The sequence below is a fragment of the Mus pahari genome, chromosome 18 (assembly GCF_900095145.1).
Source record: "Mus pahari chromosome 18, PAHARI_EIJ_v1.1, whole genome shotgun sequence".
NCBI lineage: Eukaryota > Metazoa > Chordata > Mammalia > Rodentia > Muridae > Mus > Mus pahari.
The window spans coordinates 23,210,953-23,229,023 of record NC_034607.1 but is presented as its reverse complement, the minus strand read 5'-3'; the positions used below and the strand labels follow the sequence as shown (position 1 = coordinate 23,229,023).

The 18,071-nt window shown below is 55.8% G+C and overlaps 3 protein-coding genes across 7 annotated transcripts in view; all 3 read left to right on the top strand.

The window, feature by feature from the left end:
• Nucleotides 1-5,850, top strand: part of Sema6b (semaphorin 6B) — a 17,591-nt gene extending 11,741 nt beyond the window's left edge. For all 4 annotated transcript variants that reach the window (XM_021218505.1, XM_029531528.1, XM_029531527.1 and 1 more), the window contains exons 10-17: nt 621-838; nt 1,481-1,612; nt 1,994-2,143; nt 2,464-2,646; nt 2,731-2,880; nt 3,305-3,382; nt 3,508-3,566; nt 4,009-5,850. In XM_021218505.1, the coding sequence (XP_021074164.1) occupies nt 621-838; nt 1,481-1,612; nt 1,994-2,143; nt 2,464-2,646; nt 2,731-2,880; nt 3,305-3,382; nt 3,508-3,566; nt 4,009-4,925 (1,887 nt within the window). In that variant the 3' untranslated portion in view covers nt 4,926-5,850. The remainder of the gene's footprint in view (nt 1-620; nt 839-1,480; nt 1,613-1,993; nt 2,144-2,463; nt 2,647-2,730; nt 2,881-3,304; nt 3,383-3,507; nt 3,567-4,008) is intronic.
• A 1,060-nt stretch (nt 5,851-6,910) lies between these two features.
• Nucleotides 6,911-9,252, top strand: Lrg1 (leucine rich alpha-2-glycoprotein 1). Its single transcript, XM_021218512.2, has 2 exons — nt 6,911-7,065; nt 7,984-9,252. Exons 1-2 carry the CDS (start codon nt 7,040-7,042, stop codon nt 8,984-8,986), a joined length of 1,029 nt encoding a protein of 342 aa, XP_021074171.1. The 5' UTR covers nt 6,911-7,039; the 3' UTR covers nt 8,987-9,252.
• Nucleotides 9,253-11,130: 1,878 nt separating this feature from the next.
• On the top strand, nt 11,131-17,980 carry Plin5 (perilipin 5). Of its 2 annotated transcripts, XM_021218509.2 has the most exons (9): nt 11,131-11,176; nt 11,485-11,599; nt 11,792-11,852; nt 12,241-12,436; nt 13,057-13,139; nt 13,423-13,603; nt 14,641-14,840; nt 16,409-16,522; nt 16,856-17,980. In XM_021218509.2, exons 2-9 carry the CDS (start codon nt 11,556-11,558, stop codon nt 17,366-17,368), a joined length of 1,392 nt encoding a protein of 463 aa, XP_021074168.1. In that variant the 5' UTR covers nt 11,131-11,176; nt 11,485-11,555; the 3' UTR covers nt 17,369-17,980. The 2 variants fall into 2 exon arrangements, with proteins under 2 accessions (XP_021074168.1, XP_021074169.1); XM_021218510.1 differs by lacking the exon at nt 11,131-11,176 and having other exon boundaries at nt 11,384-11,599; nt 16,856-17,777.
• Nucleotides 17,981-18,071: the final 91 nt, after the last annotated feature.

The following is an 18,071-nucleotide window of genomic DNA, read 5'->3' as shown; positions in this document are numbered from 1 at the left end:
TCCATCCATCCATCCACCTACCCATCCATCCATCCATAAATCCATCCATCCATCCATCCATAAATTCATCCATCTATCCATCCATCCATCCACCTACCCATCCATCCATCCATCCATCCACCTACCCATCCATCCATCCATCTATCCACCTACCCATCCATCCATCCATAAATCCATCCATCCATCCATCCATAAATTCATCCATCTATCCATCCATCCATCCATCCATAAATCCATCCATCCATCCATCCATCCATCCATCCATCCATCCATAAACCCATCCATTCACAAACCCATCCATCCATAAATCCATCCATGTATCTGTCTATCCATCCATCTATCCATAAACCCATCCATTCATCCATCCATCTATCCATCCATCCACCCATCCATAAATCCATCCATCCATCCATCCATCCACCCACCCACTTACCCATCCATTTACCTTTTGCACTCTCCTGTGCCACCCACCCCTACCCTTGCTGCCTGGCATCCAGAGTGCTGTGGGTAGCAGGTCTCCCTCAATCCTTTGTAAGAGAAGTTCCCCCTGTCTGGCATGGCAGGCAGTAGCCATTTCTACATCCTGCTAACTCAGGGTGTTCCCGGTGCCCGTTGTCCAGGTGGTGGTGTCTCGAGTGGCCCGTGTGTGCAAGAATGATGTGGGCGGCTCCCCACGAGTGCTGGAGAAGCAGTGGACTTCCTTCCTGAAGGCCCGGCTCAACTGCTCAGTGCCGGGGGATTCACACTTCTACTTCAACGTCCTGCAGGCTGTGACGGGCGTGGTGAGCCTGGGCGGTCGTCCGGTGATCCTTGCTGTCTTCTCAACTCCTAGCAACAGGTCAGCCCTTGCCAGCAGGGACCCACTGTGCATGTTTGTGGGCCAGAATCCCAGTGTTCACACGCTAGTTGGCAAATAGTCTTTGCTGTCCTGTGCTGGGCAGCATTGGTCCTAGGAGACCTCCATGCCAATCTGGGGTCAGAGAATGAAAGAGACACCGGAGTCCTCTCACGCTACAGGACATGGCAGGAAAGGCTCCTGAAGGAGGGACACTGGGGTGGGAAGGGGGAATTGTTCATGCGAAGGTTCCAAGACTCTGTGCTGGTCAGAGGAAGGAGGCTTATGTGGCAGGTGTGGAGGGAGACAATGCGATCAAGGAATGTGTTAGAATTATGGAAGATTGCATGGTGGCACAGGACCTAGACTTGGGTCTGAGAGCATGAGGGAGCCAAAGACAAATGGGGATCAGCAAGCGTGGCCTCTAGGCACTAAATATTCAGGAACTAACTAAATACTCAGTGGAAACTGAGAATGTGCAAAGACCCAGGGCAGAGGGTCTAGAGAAGCCAGCCGCATAGTGATCCAACCTGGGGATGGAGTGGAGGTGGGGTTGGCTTGTGTTGCTCAGATGAGAGGAAGAGCAGGGGACCCAGAGATGGCGCCACCCCCACCCAGCTCAGCACCGCTTCACCCCCTCCATAGCATCCCTGGCTCAGCCGTCTGCGCCTTTGACATGAACCAAGTGGCTGCTGTGTTTGAAGGCCGCTTCCGGGAGCAGAAGTCGCCTGAGTCGATCTGGACGCCAGTGCCTGAAGACCAAGTGCCACGGCCCAGGTGACAGTGACTTCCGTCCTTAAAGGGTCCTACAGTAGCTGGTTTGGGGGAGGTCAGCTCAGTGTCAGTCAGGAGACAATGGAGGGAAACAAGTTTGTGGAGGAAGACATGAGGAGGCCATCATGAAGGCAGTCAATGATCTTCATTTGTTGAGGGCAGAGGGCAAGTGTGGGCAAAGACTCTTGAGTAGAGGGCGTGGCCTGTGTGAGGCCCAGGCAAATCGGATCAGAAAGGACAGAGGTCCCAAGGCTACGGTGAGTCAGATCATGGAAACTCTAAGAGTGGGGAGCCATTCAAACCGGGTCCCAAGATGCCCCAGTGAATCAGGGCCTCACTGTGGGGTCCTGGCATCCTCCCTGACTTTCCTCATCTTCCCCCCAGGCCCGGGTGCTGCGCGGCGCCTGGCATGCAGTACAACGCATCCAGCGCCCTCCCTGACGAGATCCTCAACTTTGTAAAGACCCACCCACTGATGGACGAGGCAGTACCCTCCCTGGGCCACTCGCCGTGGATTGTGAGAACTCTGATGCGGTCAGTGCTGGGGAGGGGGGGCATCCCAGTCCTTCATGGTGGGGGTAATGGGTCTCAATCAAGGGCCTTCATTTACTGTGGGGTGTGCTGGACGAGGGTAGCTCCTGCAGAGAAGCAGGGTTCCCAGCCCTTGCAAAGGGCCTGAAGCAGGACATAGCATGACTTTTTCATGTTGTGTACATCAGTGTCTAGCTGTTGGTGTGTACTTGTGTAACTACTTCTGTACCCCCCAGGTCAGGGGATGTGTGATACCTGGGCTAGGAGGCCTGAGGAAGAAGCTTCAGGATAAACCTGACCTTCAAGTCCATCTTGTGTTCCAGGCACCAGCTGACCCGAGTGGCTGTGGATGTGGGTGCGGGTCCATGGGGCAATCAGACAATAGTCTTCCTTGGCTCCGAGGCTGGTACAGTCCTCAAATTCCTTGTGAAGCCCAATGCCAGTGTCTCAGGGACCACAGGGCCCAGCATCTTCCTGGAGGAGTTTGAGACCTACCGGCCAGACAGGTCTGGGGATAAGCAGGGAAGTGGGAGTGGCTGGCTGAACAGCAAACATGGGCACACCAGCCTCACTTCTCCCCGTGTGCCTAGGTGTGGACGACCCAGCAGTGCTGGCGAGTGGGGGCAGCGACTTCTCAGCCTGGAGCTGGATGCAGCCTCAGGTGGCCTGCTGGCAGCCTTCCCCCGCTGTGTGGTTCGTGTTCCTGTTGCCCGTTGCCAGCTGTACTCGGGGTGCATGAAGTGAGTGCATCCCACAAAGCTGGGACAGGGTCGGGGGAGGGCTGGGGGCAAAGGGAAAGAGTTGTTGAAAAGCTTTGATTCACAGGAGGTAATCGAAGGCAGAGGTCACAGCTATGCAAAGGCCCTGGGGCAGGATGCAGCCTGTATTGGAGGAACAATGGGGAGGCTGGACTCTGTGGACTTGGCTTCCAGCCCAGCCTCGTGGCAATGCTTCAGAACTGAGCATCCATTTTCTTAGATTTTTATGGTTGTGAGCCTAGCCTTTAACGGCTGAGCCATCTCTCCAGCCCGAGCATCCATTTTCTTGTGTAAAAATCGGAGAGAAAGTATTCTGGGCCTCCAAGACTCACTCTGAGTCGGCCACAGCTGTGGTGACTAGAAGCTACATGGCCCAGGTCCCCTGAGCAGCTGTGTTCTGTCCTAGGAACTGTATTGGCAGCCAGGATCCATACTGCGGGTGGGCCCCCGATGGCTCCTGCATCTTCCTCAGACCAGGAACCAGGTATGAGAACGGGGGAACACGTGGGCTTATCTAACAACCCATGGTCCGTGTTCCCGTCTCTGGGCCAGGCTGGGTATAAAGACCTCTGTGTTGAGTCTACTTCTGTCCTCTTCTCCCCACCCCAGTGCCACGTTTGAGCAAGATGTGTCCGGGGCCAGCACCTCTGGCTTAGGTGACTGCACTGGTAAGCTGAGAAAGGGACTCCCCTGTGTGGTGAGACACAAGCCAGAGACAGTCAGTCCTGGAGATGGAGGGTGGACGCTCCATCCTGGCGATGGAGGGAGACTTCCTTAGTCAGATGGAAGCCATGGAAAGCTGAGGCTACCCAGTGCTCACGGTCGCCCTCTGGTGGCTGCTGAAATGAAGGGTGAAAATGAGATCCACCTAATAGATAATAATTCCAGAAAACAAAACAAACAAAAAAAAAAAAAACAAAAACAAAAACAAAAACACACAAAAGGGTCATGGCATACAGTCCTTGCCTAGAATTCCCTTGTGAGAGGCATGGGGCGTGTCATGGATGGAACCCCGCCTAGAATGGAGCGTGGCTCAGTGTCTATCTAGCACCGCTCAGACTGGTTTCCAAGGCGGGAATGCACTGCCACCATCTCCCCATCTGTCCCTAGGACTCTTGCGCGCCAGCCTCTCAGATGACCGCGCAGGGCTGGTGTCGGTGAACCTGCTAGTGACGTCCTCGGTGGCGGCGTTCGTGGTGGGTGCCGTGGTGTCCGGCTTCAGCGTGGGCTGGTTCGTGGGTCTCCGCGAGCGGCGAGAGTTGGCCCGGCGCAAGGACAAGGAGGCCATCCTGGCGCACGGCGGCAGCGAGGCAGTTCTGAGCGTGAGCCGACTAGGCGAGCGCAGGGGGACCGGGCCTGGGGGTCGTGGAGGAGCTGGCGGAGGTCCCGGAGGTCCCCCAGAGGCTCTGCTGGCCCCGCTCATGCAGAATGGCTGGACAAAGGCAACACTGCTGCATGGTGGCCCTCACGACCTGGACTCGGGGCTGCTGCCCACCCCAGAGCAGACGCCTCTACCCCAGAAACGCCTGCCCACGCCACACCCACACGCCCACGCCCTGGGGTCTCGAGCCTGGGATCACAGCCACGCGCTGCTGTCGGCCTCAGCCTCCACCTCCTTGCTCCTACTGGCGCCCGCCCGCGCCCCGGAGCAAACCCCGGTGCCGGCCGAGCCAGGCCCAGAATCTCGCCTCTGCGCCCCCAGATCCTGCCGGGCCTCTCACCCAGGCGACTTCCCGCTCACGCCCCACGCCAGCCCGGACCGCCGGCGGGTAGTGTCCGCACCCACGGGCCCCTTGGACCCTTCGGTGGGCGACGGCCTGCCCGGGCCATGGAGCCCACCTGCAACCAGCAGTCTGCGGAGGCCGGGTCCCCACGGGCCCCCCACAGCCGCCCTGCGGCGCACACACACATTCAACAGCGGCGAGGCTCGGCCCGGGGGTCATCGTCCTCGCCGCCACCCACCCGCGGACTCTACACACTTGCTGCCCTGCGGGACGGGCGAGCGGACTGCACCCCCGGTACCCTAGGCCAGGCGGATGCCTCGACGGTGCCAACCACAGCGATCCGGGCTCCAGCCCAGGTCACCGATCCCTACTGGCGCCGAGTGGGGCGCGTTTGTTCCCCACCCACGCGCGTGGGGATCCCCTCGCCACAGGGAAGCACAAGAGCCCCCTCCATCCCGAAGGATGCAGGACACGAAGCCCCGGGGTGGGCGGGAGGAGGCTGACCTTTTACCTGCGCATAGACTTTGATTTTTGTTTATTTTGAGTTGTTTTTTTTTTTTTTTTTTTTCTAAGAAATTGCACAGCCCCATTCTTACTTGGGGTGGCGGCCGGGGTGGGGGGTGAGGACGTGGGGTGAGGGAGGCAGCTGCAGACATGAGCCTTCCCGCCTCAACACATCCTCCGTAGAAGGGACCCCCTCCCCGCTCCTGGGTCCCTGCGTGTGTGGGTGTGTGTCTGTGTGCATGGCCTGTTTGTGTGCAAGGGCCCAGGACAGAAGTATGTGTGCGTGTGTGTGTGCGTGTGTGTGTGAGACAGGGCCGCCGTGGGTGTGCGTGTGTGCGACTCAGAATGTGGGTGGTGGCGCCCTCAGAGACCCTGGCATTGGCTGAGCCAATGTTGGGCCTTCTGAAAAGAAGCCCAGGGGATGGGGCCTTCGAGGTGCCGGTTTGGAGTTCAAATCCTGCTCCTGCAGAGGGGACCTGGGGGTCCAGGCTGGGAGATGGGGGAACCTGCTTCTAAAGGGCTTGTGGGGGTTTTGGGAGGGTGGAGGTGGGCAGACGCCCCTGTAAATACAGCCCTGGGGTGGTCAGAGAGGCCCATGCCACCCGTCCCCACTTGTGACATCCCCTTTGACCACAAGCTGACCATGCATGCCACGTGGCCAGCTGAGTCCAGGACCCTCCCCAGCCCTATCCCCATCAATAAAACTCTGTTTACATCCACCGGCCCCCTTGACTCTGAGTCAGCTGTTTCCTGGGGTGGTTGGAAATACTTGGGAAGCAAATCCTGCTCTTAGTCACAAGCAAATGGGGGATTGGCTTCTTAAAATCCCAGACTGAGAGGAGAGGTCATGTCAAGGGGTGAAGACCTGGAAAACTTTAAGATGAGATGACAACAAGGAGGAACTAGCTGGGTGCAGGGGAAGCACTTCCTGTGCAAGCAAGAAGACCTGCATTTGAATCCCTTAGTACTCACAGGAAAGGCCAGGTGTGGTGGTGCATGCCTGTACTTTTAGCACTGGGGAGGCAGACAAAGGTCCCCGGCCTCTTGCAGGTCAGCCTAGCCCAATCAATGAGAGGTCCTGCCTCGGTAGACAATGTGGAGAACCATTGAGGAAGACACCTAGAATCAACCTGTAGCCTGTGCAAGTGTATGTGCACGTCACACATAGATACAGCCAATGGGGTCCTCAGAGGCAGATTCATAGCCTTGAAATGCATTTTTGCTGTTGTGGTTTTTGTTGTTGGCCAGTCTCAGTATGTAGCCCAGTCTGATGTCAAAGTAGAAGTGATTCGCCAGCCTCCATACTCCAACCCTGTGCTATAATGAGATGACATGTGAGCAGGTACAGATGTCTCCACAACAGACATGTGTACCTACTGCACTTCAGATAGATGGAATCACCAAAGGCTCTCTTGACAATCAAGTTCAGCTGTGCAGGTGGGGAAACCGAGCCCCAGAGAACCTAAGCCAGACCTGCTTGGTTCCTTGTGGAAGACTTTACAATCAGAGCCAGGCATTCCTCCTTGTTCAGTAGGAAAGCTACTTGAGCATAAAAAAAGCAAACAACACATCAGGTATTTCAAGACCAGAGGTTTTTCCCAACACATTTCCTGTCACCTGCTCAAAGAGCAGCCAGGTTCCTGCTCTCATTACAAGCTTAGTCCCTGAATCCTGGTGGGAGAGGTAAGGGCTCAGTCCAGGAGACATTGCCCCACCCCACCCCTAACTAGGAAGTAAACGCTGCAGAAAGTCTGGGAAAGTGTGGGCAGGAAGCCACAGTCACTGCCAGGAAGGGATGTAGCAATGTTGACTGGGCCCCGGGCTCTTCCTGCTTTGCCTCAGAGCAGAGTTGGGGTGGGGACTATATAAAGCTACCTTCCAGGGGTCTTGAGGACAGACATAGAGGAGCAGCCATGGCCTCTTGGCAGCATCGAGGAAGGTAGGTCTCCACCTGACCAGTTCTGGGCAGACCTGGCACCAAGCTAAGCACAGCCATGGAGACATTAGTCTGACCCACTGAGGTGGCCAGGAACAGATTCAGGCCTGCAGGCTGTACAAACAGGCTTACTCCCAGACAGACTGCAAGAAGCCCCCTGAGCAGGAATGGGAGAGGGTCCTTGCCCCAGGCCCCAGGCTTGAGGCCTTGGTCACACCCAATGCAATCTGGAAGCTCCAGACAAGCCTCCGAGGGCCAGATATGCATACAGAGGAATTCCCATTCACCCGGACACTCAGCGGTGACCACACAACTCATATGAGAGCTGGACAAAGGAAGGATAAGCCCAGTTTGGAAGCTTCTGCCTTCCTGAGAAAAGGGCTAGTGAAAGCCAGAAACGGGCTAGTGAAAGCAGGCACTGTGCCTGGGGCTCTGCAGAATGAACAGGAGTCCACTGACTCTCCCTTCTGAACACGCAACTAGGGAGATAGGGGTAGACTCAGGATACAAACCAGGTTAGAAGTAACTCGGTACTTGGACTGGGAATAATTAACAACTGGTAACCAGTTAGAGATGATAGCAGGGGAGGAAGTGTGTAAGGGGTTAGACCCAGGAAGTTAAGAGTCATAGAGGTAAGATTTGCTGTGGATCAGGGGCTGTTTCTGGAAGCTGAGGGGAGGCCCCAGGTGAGAATGAAACCCAGGGTATAGTGTCCCTGAGGCTTTGCAGAATGAATAGGAGCTCACTGGCTCTGCCACCCACCCACCCTCCTAAGGAGACAAAAATAGACTCAGGAAGCAAACATGAGGATCATCTTGTTCCAGTCCTGGTGAGGAAGGACTTGGTGGGTACAGTCCAGGGTGGTGGCCACAGGGATGGGAAGAAGGGGATATATTTTTCACCATGGTTCACTAACCTCAGCCTCCAGGATCTCAACACCTGCTTTCCCAGAACCCTGCTCCTCCTGGCCCTCTTGGGCAGGGTGTCCAGCCTCAAGGAATGCCTGTTACTGCAGTCGGCTGAGGGCAGCACCGTCTCCTGCCATGGTCCCACTGAGTTTCCGAGCTCCCTCCCGGCCGACACTGTCCATCTGTCGGTGGAATTTTCCAACCTGACGCAGCTGCCCCCCGCCGCCCTGCAAGGGTGTCCGGGTCTACGGGAGCTGCACCTCTCCAGCAACCGCCTGCAGGCGCTGTCTTCCGGGCTGCTGGCGCCCGTGCCCTGGCTGCGCGTCCTGGATCTGACCCGCAACGCTCTCCGCAGCCTGCCCCCCGGGTTGTTTGGCACCTCGGCCAACCTGAGCACCCTGGTCCTGAGGGAGAACCAGCTGCGTGAGGTGAGCGCGCAATGGCTTCAGGGCCTGGACGCCCTGGGCCACTTGGACCTGGCAGAGAACCAGCTGAGTTCGCTGCCCTCTGGGCTCCTCGCCAACCTCAGCACCCTGCACACCCTCGACCTTGGGTACAACCTGCTGGAGTCGCTGCCCGAGGGACTCCTGCAGGGCCCAAGGCGGCTGCAGCGCCTGCACCTGGAAGGGAATCGACTGCAGAGGCTGGAGGATGGCCTGCTTGCGCCCCAACCGTTCCTGCGCGTCCTGTTCCTGAATGACAACCAGCTGGTCGGGGTGGCGACCGGCTCCTTCCGGAGCCTACGGCAGCTGGATATGTTGGATCTGTCCAATAACTCTCTGTCCAGCACGCCCCCGGGCCTGTGGGCATTCCTGGGGAGGCCAACCCGTGACATGCAGGACGGCTTCGACATCTCCCACAACCCCTGGATCTGTGACAAGAACCTGGTGGACCTTTATCGCTGGCTGAAAGCCAACCGAAACAAAATGTTCTCACAGAACGACACGCGCTGTGCGGGGCCCGAGGCCATGAAGGGTCAGAGGCTGCTGGACGTGGCAGAGCTGGGGTCCCTGTGAGGATGGCGGCTAGGGTGCTGGCCAAGGGCACCCCGCTCGCTACTGAGCCAATCTGGTCCCATGTCAGCGTGCAGATTCTCCATTCCCTCAGCCAGGAATGCTATTCTTGGACTCCCTCTCCGGGTCCTCTCCACCCGCCACAACTCTTCCACCTCTCACTCTTCCTGTGCCGGCCCCCAGGCCACCTTATGTTTATCTGACTTTGACTCGTCTGTTTCAGGGATCACCAAAGCAGTTGATAAAACAGCTCCTGGGCTGGCTGAACAGCTCGGCGTTTGTGCAGTTCCCTTTTGTTGTACATTTGTTTTGTGCGCATGCACCACAGTGAGCCTGTGGAGGTCAGAGGGCTACTTGCAGGAGTGGGTTCCAGCTGCCCGTAGTGTGGCAGCTAGGGATTCAAACTCGGGTCCTCAGGCTTGGCAGAAAACTCCTTCACCCGCAGAGTCATCTGGCCCACCCTCTGCCTTATGTTTTAAGACAGGATCTCTGACTGGCCAGCCTAGAGTCTCCGGAGCTTCCAGCCTCTTCCTCTTCCTCTCTGCCTCTCTGCCTCTCTGCCTCTGCCTCCCAGAGCCGAGGTCACACACATGAGCCAGTGTGTCAAACTCAGGTCTTCAGGATTACATGACAAGCACTTTACTGCTCTCCAGATCCTTCCCACTGTATAGCCCTGACTCTCCTGGAACTTGCTCTGTAGACTGGCTGGTCTCAGAGGTCCTCCTGCCTCTACCTCCTGAGTGCTGGGATTAAAGTCCTACATCATAACCCAGCTTTAGTTTTTTCACTCCCTAGACAAAGGGACTCTGCCCATTGAGAGACAGGGGTGTGGACGTTTTTTAAAGGCACGGTTTCATATTGCCCAGGCTGGCCTCAAATTTGCTATAAGCCTAGGATGATTTGAGCTCATGATTCTCCTGTCTCCACCTTGTGGCTCTGGGTGACAAGCATATGACTTGGCAAAACTAGGCTTCTCACCCCAGTCCTGCAGAGGGAGCTGGGGAGAGTGGGTTAAAACTTGGGTCTCAGTTTGCTGATCTGTAAAATGGGGTCAGAGCTGACAGGCTTAACAGCTCTCAGGATTAAACAGCAGATTAAAAATAAGATGGAGCTGGGCGTGGTGGCGCACGCCTTTAATCCCAGCACTCAGGAGGCAGAGGCAGGCAGATTTCTGAGTTTGAGACCAGCCTGGTCTACAAAGTGAGTTCCAGGACAGCCAGGGCTACACAGAGAAACCCTGTCTAGAAAAACAAAAAAAAAAAAAAAAAAAAAAAAAGATGGAGGCCAGAGAGACCACCCATGGCTTAACAGCTCAGGCTGGAGTTTGAGTCTCAGCATCCACATGATAGTTCACAGTCACATGTTACTCCAGTCACAGGGGGTCTGTCAACTTTACTGGCCTCTGCGGGGTTCAGGCATCTGTGAATCATGACAGATGGAACATGTCAACAAAACACCAAGACACATAGATGTAATAATAATAACAAAGGAAGTGGGCCTCAGAAGGCAGAGTCAGCCGAGCACCCACTGCTCTGGGTTCATGCCCAGCACCGTGTAAACATGTGTGGTGTGGCACATCTATTGTCTTAGCCACTGGGTGGTGAGTTCAAGGTCATCCTTGGCTATGTGGTTACTTTGAAGCTATCCTAGGCTACATAGTAAGTTCTGGTCAAGCCTTGACTACAGAGAGAGAGAGAGAGAGAGAGATATTCTTAATCAAAACAAAACAAACGTAAAAGATTGAAGAATAAGAAAGTCCTCAGTCGGGCTGGTGAGAGATGGCTCAGTGGGTAAGAGCACCCCACTGTTCTTCCGAAGGTCCTGAGTTCAAATCCCAGCAACCACATGGTGGCTCACAACCACCTGTAACGAGATCTGACTCTCTCTTCTGGAGTGTCTGAAGACAGCTACAGTGTACTTACATATAATAAATAAAAAAGAAAGAAAGAAAGAAAGGAAGTCCTCAGTCCTAGTTTGAGGTCAGCCATGGTGACTGGACCAGGATTCAGCGTCCCTGGGTCGCTATGGCAACCAGGGCGCCTGCGGGGGGCGGGGAAACCCAGGACCCACCCCCGGCGGCGCCTCATTGGCTCCCGTGCGGAGGCCCCACCCAGACCTGCTATAAGGACAGCGGGCTGACTCAGGTGGGAACGCTGGGGGCAGATACCCGTGGGGTCTGAGCTCTGCACCCAGGTGAGGGTGCAGGCTGGAGTGGGGTGTTGGGGAGGGATGGCCCTGACCCAAACACGGCAGGGTGGAAGTGGCGGGGGTGAATGCGCGGAGCCACAGGCACAGCAGGTGGCAGGACCCTTGGCCCAGTGGGCCTGGGGCCCAGGACCCAGTTGGGCGGGGCCCAGGCGCAGAGGACAGTGGGACGGCCATGGGGGGGGGGACACGTAGGGCGTGAGCCCTGAGGTCAGTGTCCCTGTCACCGTGGACAGCTGAGGGTGACCTCGGAGCTCCACGTGTAATCTTTGCCTCAACTTTCCTGCTCCGCAAAGGGATCTGATTCTCCGGCCGCTGCCTCCACCTCTGCAACGGGGGCTGGTGTGCGGGTCTGTCCCTACTGGAAATGGACCAGAGAGGTGAAGACACCACACTAGGGCCACACAGCAGGTAATGATGAAATTTGAACTCATCCTCGTCCCACCAGGGCCCACGCCTATCCTCCAATAAAGTCATAGATTTTTCATTGTATACCTTCTGTGTGTTGGGCCTTGTGCATGCCTTGCTGATGGACCCCAGAATACTCCACAGGGCTGACTCTCAGGGGTTCCCTCCCTCTCTGTGTCTTACCCCCCCCCCCAGAATGTCCGGTGATCAGACAGCTCAGGACCCTGGATCCAGCCTGGGGGAACTGGACCAGCAGGTAAAGGGTGACAGCAGAGGGCTGGGGGAGTCTGAGGAAGGTTTGCGGCTGGGTCCCTGTCCGACAAAGGTCTGATCCCTTCTCATAGCACCAGGTGACTGGTGTCACCTATCATAGTCACTACAGTGATAGCATCACTCACAATTACACCTGTGGGGAAACTAAGGCCCCCAAGCAGTCAGGTCTCTCTCCAGACCCTCGCGCAGGTCACCCAACCAGACCCCTCCTCCCTGCCGTGGCCTCATCTGGAGGACCAGATGTTGCCCTGTTGCTGTGTGTGTGCTGCATGCTGCAGCCTTTGATAGGCGACCTGCTTTGTGTCCCCCAGCCTGGCCCAACGAAGGGAATCGGGGGGTGGCTGTGCCCTGATGTAACTGTTTTCCCTCAGAATGTGGTGAATCGAGTGGTGGCTTTGCCCCTGGTCAAGGCCACGTGCACTGCCGTGTCCAGTGCTTACAACTCGGCCAAGGACAGGCACCCGCTGCTGGGCTCCGCCTGTCGCCTTGCTGAGCACTGTGTGTGTAGTGTGACTACCTGTGCCCTGGACCACGCACAGCCACTGCTGGAGCACCTGCAGCCCCAGTGTGAGTCTTAGTCCCTACCCCAGTCCCTATCACCTTGTTCTGTGGTCTGTCTCTGCCATCTCCAGAACCAGGTGTCCCTCCCAGGCCCATGCATAGATGCTTCCTCACCCCTCTCTTTTTAAAAAATTTCAGAGTTAGGGTTTTGCTCTGTAGCCCAGATTGGCCTGAAATGCTCAGCAATCCTCCTGCCACAGCCTTCTGAGTGCTGGGATGATGCACCGCTACACTCGGTTTATGTAGTGCTGGGATCAACTCCACACGTAGAGTCCAAATCCCTTCTTGGGTCCTCTCTAGGTCCCTAATTCTGTCCCCCTTGGCCCTTTCCAACCTTTGGGGATCATCCTTGTCTCCTAAGGTCAAGTCACTGGCTCAGAGCTCCCACCTGACTTGACAAGAAACCCTTGGCTGACTGTGTGACTGAAGAAGTTCCCTGTGGACTCCCAACTTTTCTGTTGTTCCCAAGACTCTGAGCCTGGTTGAACTGAGGGACCCAGCAGAGGATGGGAGAAACTGGGCTCAATTGCTAGAATGCCACAGGTCCCCTGTGGTCTCACCTTCTCTGCCATGTCCCTCCTGTCAGAAAGCTTCACACCTGCCCATCGCTCTCCCTCTCTCTTCAGTGGCCACAGTGAATGATCTTGCCTGCAGGGGACTAGACAAATTGGAAGAGAAGCTGCCCTTCCTGCAGCAGCCATCAGACATGGTACTAGAGATGACCAGGCCTTGGGGTACCCCTTAGGGTGAAGAGTGAGGGAGGGTGAGAACTTGTGGGGGCGGGAATCAGGCATGTATGATGTTCCGAGTAGGTTGGGCATTGGCTCTGGCTGCCCAGAGGGGGAGGGCTTCAGGGCTGTCTATTTAATGGAGGGAAACTGAGGCACAGAACTAAGAAAGGGTCCCGAGATCTTTGAGATCTCTGCTCAAGGACTGTTAGGGGTAAACAGAGCCACTAGCCCATAGCATCCAGAGTGACCCCTTTCCTGCAGGTGGTGACTTCAGCCAAGGATACAGTGGCCAAAAGCGTCACAGGCATGGTGGACCTGGCCCGAAGGGGCCGGCGTTGGAGTGGGGAGCTGAGGCGCTCCGTGAGTCAAGCCATGGACATGGTGCTGGGCACGTCGGAAAAGCTGGTGGACCGCTTCCTGCCCATGACTGAGGCTGAGCTAGGTACTGATCAGAGAAGTCTAGGGCTTGCCCACGGCTGCACAGCATAGTACAGCCCAGCCCAGCCCAGCCCAGGGAAACCTGGAACTCAAACCCGGGTTGGATTTCTCCCTCCACTATGCACCCCAGAAAGTCAGACATGCTCAACCCCAAAGACACATGGGACTTTTGCATATGATGAACTAGTCTCAAACGGGTGGCCCTGGAAACTGTTTTTATTAGGCTTGTGGATGTGTCTATTCATTTCATGTAATTTCATTGTTTTGAAACAGAGTTTCCCTCTGTAGGCCAGGCTGGCCCCAAACTCATGGCCATCCTCCTGTCTCAGCTTCCTGTGTACTGAAATGGTAGGTGTGCACCACTGGGCCTTGCTATGGTCTAATTTTTGAGGCTATTTGGTAGAATCAGGCCTGGATTTGAATCCTGGGTCTGCCTCAGGCATGCTAAAATATTTAAGTTTAAAAAAAAAAACTGTGTGTGTGCATGCTTGTGTGCACACAAGTGTGCCACAGCTGGCACAGGGACTTAAGATGATATTTTTGAGAACTGGTTCTCTCCTTCCACCATGACACTGAACTTGAGTCATAACTGAGCCATCTTGCTGGCCTGATGCCAACATACCCTTTCCCTCATCTGTACAGTACAAGGGCCAGGGCTGGGGCTGCTTGTCTAGCATGCACAAAGCCTTAGGTCCCATCCCTAGCATCCCATAAACTCTGTGTGGCAGCCCACGCCTGTCACCCCAGCACTCAGAGGTAGAGACAGGATGGTCAGGAGTTCAAGGCCAACCTCCGAAATTGGAGTTGGAGGCTACATGTTTCAAAACAAAGCTAACAAAAGTAAACTACACTTCATAGGGTTTGAGGAAGGTTAAAGGGGTCGATGTTGTATATTTGGGAACCTGGCTGCTGCTCCGGAATGATGAGTGGCCCAGGGGGTTCAGCATAGCCGCGGCGGCCTGCACTTCTGCCACTCATCATTCCGGAGCAGAAGTGCAGGCCGCCGCGGCCATGCTGAACCCCTGGCTTTCTCATCCTTAGAGGCCCTGGCCGCTGAGGCCGAGGGCCCAGAAGTGGGCTCAGTGGAAGAGCAGAGGCAGCAACAGGGCTACTTTGTGCGTCTGGGATCCCTATCGGCACGCCTCCGCCATCTCGCCTATGAACACTCTTTGGGGAAACTGAGGCAGAGCAAACACCGCACCCAGGAGATGCTGGCCCAGCTGCAGGAAACGCTGGAGCTGGTGAGCAACCATCATTGTTGCAAATCAGGGGTTAGGGGTGTGAGCAGGGCTATCGCTGGGGACAGGTCATTCACCAGGTATGTGAGCTGGTTTCTCCTGGGGGGATGTGGGTGGGGCTCTTGCTGAAGCTTGGGCTCCCAGAGTTCTGAGTCTATAGAGGGGAGGAAGAAACTCCATCCCTGTCCCCATCTGGAACTGTCACCCTAGCTCCCACATTTTAGCCTTTACCCCAATCTGGCTCCCTTTGTCTTTCCTGTCCCCATCCCAGCTGAGACCATCCTGTGGGAGAGGGCCCCCTCCTGCTTTCCCACCTACCTGATGGCTAACAGTGGCCTCTGCCTTCAAATCCTTTGCTCAGTCCACTTGCTTCATCCACTTCCTCACACCCCCACTGTCCACCGGTACCAGCTTCACACACGTGATTCTGCCCTCACTGCCCAGACGGTCCTCTCCACAGCAGACACCAGATGGTGCCTGTGAATAGTCTTCGTCCTCCCTCTCCTGTCCCCCCCCCCGTCCCCACTGCATCTCACTATCTCACCAAGTTACCATGCTCTAGGACCTTTGTCTCGGCTCTTCTGGGAGTTGGATCCCTAAGTGTGTGCTTTTGCACTCTGGTGACTACAGGTGTTAGTGTCTCCCTCCTTTTCTTGGCTGAATAGTATTCCACAGCACATATATACTGTATTTTATGCACACTCAGTTTGCCCTGCCACAAGGCCTTTGCAGTGTGCCTAATGCCTTATAACATCCTTTAATTACTTTCCTGTGTGTCAGAAGGTTCCAGATTCTCCCCATTCCCAGGAGTGGGATGGGATGGGGACTTTACATGTGCGGGGAAGGTGCTCAGCACTGAGCCATACCTCAGCTCTCCACACACCTAGCTATTGAGCACCTACTGTACAGCTGGCCTGTCCATGGCCCGCCTACTGTGGCTGATGGGGTACACTTTGCACACAGTCTGCTTACTAAATGCTCATTGAGAAAGTTCACTGTGTGCCTGGCTAGAGCTGCCTGCTTTACCAGCTGTGTGGGGCAACAGGATCTTGCAGTATCTAATGGGTGGCTGGGGCGTGGTGGCACCAGCCTGTCCTCCCAGCACCCACCACCACCACCCATCACTTCCCTACATCAAGGCTTTGTCCTCATTCAATAGTAATTCCATCTCCAGTCATCCCCCTCCTCATCCTGGCTCTGTGGGTGAGACTGGGGCATCCTGGGAGCTGATCTGTGCAGTGTGTCCTGTCTTGTCACCCGCTGAGCCATGAACGGCAGTGTAGACATGTTTCCCCCCTTTTCCTGGCAGGATACTCTCTTCTCCCATGGACGTTCCACATTATATGTCCACTCACCTTCTCTAGGCAGGAGAGGCAGGGAGGACTCTATACTAGGCAGAGCAGGGGCCCGTGTGGACAGGGCTGTGACAGTGAGCATCTAGAGGGGCAGGAGGGAGGAGGGGCAGGCTGGCCAACAGAGTGCAAGGCTGGCTGCATTCAGACTGCACTCATTAAAGGCTGCTGGAGTCCTGTGCAGCCCTCAGCTTAACTCCTGGTGTTCCCATCCCACAGATCCAGCATATGCAGAGAGGGGCAAGCCCCACCCCTACTTTCCATCCCCCAAAGGCTCAGGAGCTATGGGGGAGCTGGAGCCCATGTCTGAAGAATGGCCGCAGCCACAGCGAGGTAAGGGGCCCGAGGAGTGCAGGACCCACCCTGCACCTGGGACAGGGACCTTGTGTGCTGCAAGCCCAGGCTCCAGTGCTCCCACCAGGTCATTCCCTCTATCCCATTGTGTGTCCGTCCATAGGGGAAACAGGTCAATCCTGTTAGGTGTCCATGTGAGAAATTAGGTCAAATTACTGTGTTCTCATGGCAAACTGAAGCAAGCCAAGGCCCTCACATTAGATTTCATGGGGAAACTAAGGCAGGCCAAATCTTCCATTAAATGTATGAGAAAACTAAGATAGGCCAAGGCTCCTGTTGTTGGTATAAGGAAACTGAGGCCTGCCCTTGCAGGTGGAGCTGGAGACGCTGGCTCTGTCTCGAAGTTTGACCCTGGAGCTGCAGAATGCAGTAGATGCTCTGGCAGGCTGTGTTCGGGGCCTGCCACCTGGTGCCCAGGCCAAGGTGGCTGAGGTGCAGCGCAGTGTGGATGCTCTACAGGCCACCTTTGCTGATGCACACTGCCTTGGTGACGTGGCACCCACTGCTCTGGCTGAGGGCCGGGGCAGTGTGGCCCGGGCACATGCCTGTGTGGATGAGTTCCTGGATTTGGTCCTGCGGGCCATGCCACTGCCCTGGCTTGTGGGGCCCTTTGCACCCATCCTGGTGGAACAGTCGGAGCCCCTGATCAACCTGGCCACCTGTGTGGACGAGGTGGTGGGTGACCCTGACCCTCGCTGGGCACACATGGACTGGCCAGCCCTGAAGAGGGCCTGGGAGGCTGAGTCTGCAGACCCTGGGGGACAAGAGGCTGAGCTCCCAAGGGGGCAAGTCAAGCACACAATGATGCCAGAGCTGGACTTCTGACCATCGAGGTCTCTACTGCCCCCTGGTGGTTACGTGACAACACTCACACAGGCTAGGGCTTCTGCTCCCTTCCCTGCCCTGGATGATTTTGAGGTCTAAGTGGACCTCAGCAGGCCACTTTCAACCTCTCATAGGAGAGTCTCCCTCCCTTATGATCCTGTCCTTACCCCCAAAGTTGATACATGAGAGGCTGAGGCAGGAGGATTGAGAGTTTGAGGCCACCTTGAGCTGCCTTATCAAGATTATCTCAAAAAAGGAAAGAAAGGTAAAGAAAGGTGGCTGGAGGAAGACCTGGTGCCCACAGCATCTACCTGGGGGCTCAGAACTCCTCGAATCAAATGCTTTTGTCTGGTGTCCAGAGACTCAATTGCTTTGCTGTTTGTGGTCCTGAATAAATACGTTTGATGTGGTCTGAGGTAGGTCTTGGAACTTGGGTGCTGGGAATTTTCAGGGTGTGACTTTAGGGATGTGGGGATGGTGCATTTCTTAATGAGCTACAGGGAGTAGCTTAGGTTAAACTTCGAATACACATAAGTGGAAGCCATTCTTACTTTAGTATAGATTAGCTCTTAGAACCTCTTGGGAGCAGCAGAGGAATTGGGGGACCCCATGGGGTGGCTTTTCTTCTCTTTCCTCACTGGACCTGCAGCTTCCCTGACTGCACTGGTGAGGGGCTGTGGAAGACTGAGAGAGGCAGGGCAAA

Excerpts from the sequence above, each read along its gene's own strand:
- Lrg1 (XM_021218512.2), top strand. The coding sequence starts at position 7,040 with ATGGCCTCTTGGCAGCATCGAGGAAG. Across the intron at positions 7,066-7,983 it reads TCTTGGCAGCATCGAGGAAG|CCTCCAGGATCTCAACACCT; the intron begins GTAGGTCTCCAC and ends CACTAACCTCAG.
- Plin5 (XM_021218509.2), top strand. The coding sequence starts at position 11,556 with ATGGACCAGAGAGGTGAAGACACCACACTAGGGCCACACAGCAG. Across the intron at positions 11,600-11,791 it reads ACACTAGGGCCACACAGCAG|AATGTCCGGTGATCAGACAG; the intron begins GTAATGATGAAA and ends CCCCCCCCCCAG. Across the intron at positions 16,523-16,855 it reads ATGGCCGCAGCCACAGCGAG|GTGGAGCTGGAGACGCTGGC; the intron begins GTAAGGGGCCCG and ends CTGCCCTTGCAG.